Source organism: Helobdella robusta, assembly GCF_000326865.2.
Source record: "Helobdella robusta unplaced genomic scaffold HELROscaffold_34, whole genome shotgun sequence".
Lineage (NCBI taxonomy): Eukaryota > Metazoa > Annelida > Clitellata > Rhynchobdellida > Glossiphoniidae > Helobdella > Helobdella robusta.
Genome location: NW_008704659.1, coordinates 1,274,874 through 1,278,696, shown reverse-complemented (window position 1 = coordinate 1,278,696; position 3,823 = coordinate 1,274,874). Strand labels below are relative to the sequence as shown.

The 3,823-nt window shown below is 40.0% G+C and overlaps 1 protein-coding gene across 1 annotated transcript in view; it reads right to left on the bottom strand.

Annotated features, from left to right (window-relative positions):
• The window catches only part of HELRODRAFT_175638 (hypothetical protein), a gene marked incomplete at both ends in the record, with an annotated part of 2,867 nt that extends 732 nt beyond the window's left edge, over positions 1–2,135 (bottom strand). The window contains 2 exons of the mRNA XM_009023047.1: positions 1,024–1,200; positions 1,747–2,135. Coding sequence (XP_009021295.1) covers positions 1,024–1,200; positions 1,747–2,135 — 566 coding nt within the window. The remainder of the gene's footprint in view (positions 1–1,023; positions 1,201–1,746) is intronic.
• Between the last annotated feature and the right edge of the window lie 1,688 nt (positions 2,136–3,823).

The following is a 3,823-nucleotide window of genomic DNA, read 5'->3' as shown; positions in this document are numbered from 1 at the left end:
CATACATACATACATACATACATACATACATACATACATACATACATACATACATACATACATACATACATACATACATACATACATACATACATACATACATACATACATACATACATACATACATACATACATACATACATACATACATACATACATACATACATACATACATACATACATACATACATACATACATACATACATACATACATACATACATACATACATACATACATACATACATACATACATACATACATACATACATACATACATACATACATACATACATACATACATACATACATACATACATACATACCTACATACATACATACATACATACATACCTACATACATACACACATACATACATACATACATACATACATACATACACACATACACACATACATACATACATCCTATCTGGAGCTTGCCCACTCTCCGTCCGTCTGTTCTTTTTTGGAGGCCGGCTAATAGCTTTAAATAAGAAAGACGGAGGGGTCAGACCGATTGCGGTCGGGAACGTTTAGAGGAGGTTGGCCGGCAAATGTGCCTTGGCCCTGGTCGTGGTCGAACTCAAGACCAAGTTCTACCCGACTCAGTTGGGTGTCGGGATTAAGGGTGGCGCTGAGGCTGCTGTTCATGCGGTTCGAAGATTGGTCACCGACCTCCCCGATCAATGGGGGTTTCTGAAACTGGACTTTAAAAATGCCTTCAATACCTTGAGAAGAGACTCGATGTTGGAGGCTGTCAAACTTTTTTGCCCCAATATCTATAATTTTTGCCATTCAGCATAGCTTCGGACGTCCAACTCTGGCCGATGGCTACGAATATTTGAAGCACAACTCCGCTGCAATTGGCTTAGAGTTAAACATTAAAAAATGCGAACTTCACTGCCAAAGTTTATTTCAGGTGCCACATGCGCTGGCTGAAATACTCAGAGTTGGTGCATCAGAACTGAGTTTTTTAGGCACACCCTTGGTCGAGGGCGATTATCAAATAAAGTTTTTTGACCAAAAGCTCTCTGAGCTTAAATTCGCCCTGGGTCGTGTTTCCTGTCTTTCGGCCCATGATGCTTTGACTATTATCCGCAATGCCCTCAGTTTGCCCAAATTGATGTACTTCCTGCGTACATCTAAACACATTGATCCTTCTAAATTGGGCGAATTTGACGGAGCCCTGCGCACCGCCCTGTCGTCGATTTGCAATGTTCAAGTGACCGACAGTGGTTGGTCCCAGGCTCAGCTGCCGGCGCGATTTGGTGGGCTGGGGTTGCTTAGCGTGGTTCAGCTGGCTCCCGTTGTTTATAATTTTTCTGCCGCTGCCACTCTCGACCTGCAGTCTTTCCTGCTCCACCGGTTTTTTCGTTGCCGCGATATTCTTCCCCCAGTGTCCGCCCCGAGGGACCGTACGCACGTCCAAATTTTGAACGAAGAATATAAAAAAATCTTTCAAAATTTGTTGTCTTCATGCGGCGACGACTTTTCCACCGCTCGTTTGTAGGCCATGTCTAGCGTTGCCAGCTGTGGGTGGTTGAGATCGTGGCCCAACACCTCTGTGGGCAGCAGGCTTGACGACGAGTCTGTGAGATTTGCCATTGGCTTCAGACTTGGCCTGGTCATTCAGAATAAATACACGTGCCAATGTGGCGCTGGGGCGGACGAGTTTGGGCACCACGGTTTGGTTTGTCGCCTGGGTGGGGGCCGTCAACTACGTCACTCAGCGCTAAACGATTACATTTGTCGGCTCTTCTCCAAGGCTTCAATCCCGGTTCTCAAGGAACCATCCGGCATTTCTGCGCATGATGGTAGGCGCCCGGACGGATGCACACTAATACCTTGGAGAGCCGGCAGATGTTTGGCGTGGGATGTTACGGTCCCTGGCACCCTCGCCGAACGATGCGTAAACCTGACAAGTAAAGAATGCGGTTTGGCCGCGGCCAGGGCAGCGGACGAGAAAATGAAAAAATATGGAAACGCCCTCCCCTCGATGGAATTCTTGCCAATATGCATCGAGGTTCTTGGCCCGATGGACCCCAACACCCTTAAATTTCTTAAGGAAATATGCAAAATGATCAGCGTCAGATCAGGCGACAGCAGGGAACTGTTTTTCGCAACTAACCACATTTCGTGCCTGTTGCAGCGGTTCCTGCGTGTCTGTGTGCTTGAAAATATCCAACTGAATGCCGACATGTGCAATTAACGACAAATCAAAGTGTTAATACATTTGTTACTTGATGTTTGACGGTTCAGTGTCACTCATCATGTTTTGGTTTTAACATACATACATACATACATATATACTTAGTTAGTTGGCTGTAACGGTTGGATATTTTTCGCTGCTAGTAAATCTCAATTTTATTCGTTAATTTCGATAAATTACTGTTGTATTTTAGAATAATCGATTAAGTAAATTTAGTTTAATATAAATCAGTTTAAATAATATTATAATTATAGTTATTTATAAAGTTTAATTATAGAATAAGTTTTTTTTTTAATTTGGAGTCACGTGATTGCTCATTATAATTTGTGTGCGCCGGCATGTCTGCAGCTAAAAGTGAGAAATGTACATGCAGAAAGTGTTTGAAAGAATTAAAGGTGAATAAAAAACGTGTATGCTGTTATTGATGTAATAGTATTTTTCATTTGGAATGTACACTTTTGACTGAACCTATATGCGAGATAGTTGAAGCGTATAACAATTTAAAATGGTTCTGTGACGACTGTGTTGAATCGTCAACCGAACTAAAAGGTTTTGAATTCAAGAAAATGTTCAATGATCTTGAGGCTGGTAGTGCTCAGATTCTGTCAAAGTTGGATAAATTTAATGATGAACTCCAACAAGAAATGAATAATATTAAAGCAAGTCTTATGTTAAATGAACGTACATTGTTTCGACTTGATAATAATGAATCGTCAGTTCGTAATGAAATAACAAACTTGAAAAATGAAATGGGTAATACGTTCGCTGACATTGTTAAGCGAGAAGTTAAAACCAATGTCAATGTGACAAGGCAAAAGTGGATGAAGCTGCTGATAAGTCGGGTTTTTTATACAGAGTAGTGGGGCCAGTGGGAAGGTGGAGGATTGTAACATTTCATCCGGAGATAAAGTAAATTTAATAAATGTTGGTTTGTTAAATATCAGATCAATTGTTTCAAAATTTGATATTGTTCATGAATTGATTTTGGATGAGCTGGATAATTTTGTGTTGGTTGAAACTTGGCATGGGGCGTCAGATAATATTTCAGTTAAATTGTCAATGCCATCGGGCTTTAATTTTGTGGATTATTTGAGACCCCACGATCCTCATCATGGTGGTTTGATTGTATTTCATAGATCTCGTTTTGGATGCAAAGAAGTTAGTTTACCATTACTGACTACGTTTGAAGCTATTGCTCTTAGATTCATAATAAATAAAACAAATTTTGTTTTGTTGGCGGTATACAGACCTGGCTCGGCATTGGTTAGTGCTTTGTTTTTTGAAGAACTTGTAAATGTATTAGAAAATATTTCTGTTCTAAGTTCAAATGTTTTGCTAGCGGGTGATTTTAATGTTCATCTTGAAAGAGCTAATGATCAGAAAACCATTCGTTTACTCGAAGTTTTTGAAATGTTTCAATTAACAAATCATGTAAATAAACCGACTCATGATCTTGGTGGTATACTCGATTTAATTGCCAGTTCTAGTGATTTCCAGGCTACAAATTGTAGAGTTTTACCAAGTGGTGTATACTCTGATCATGGTTTGGTTTTGGTTCAAATACCAATAAAACAATTATGTAACAAGACAAAGATAAAATATAGTCAGATCG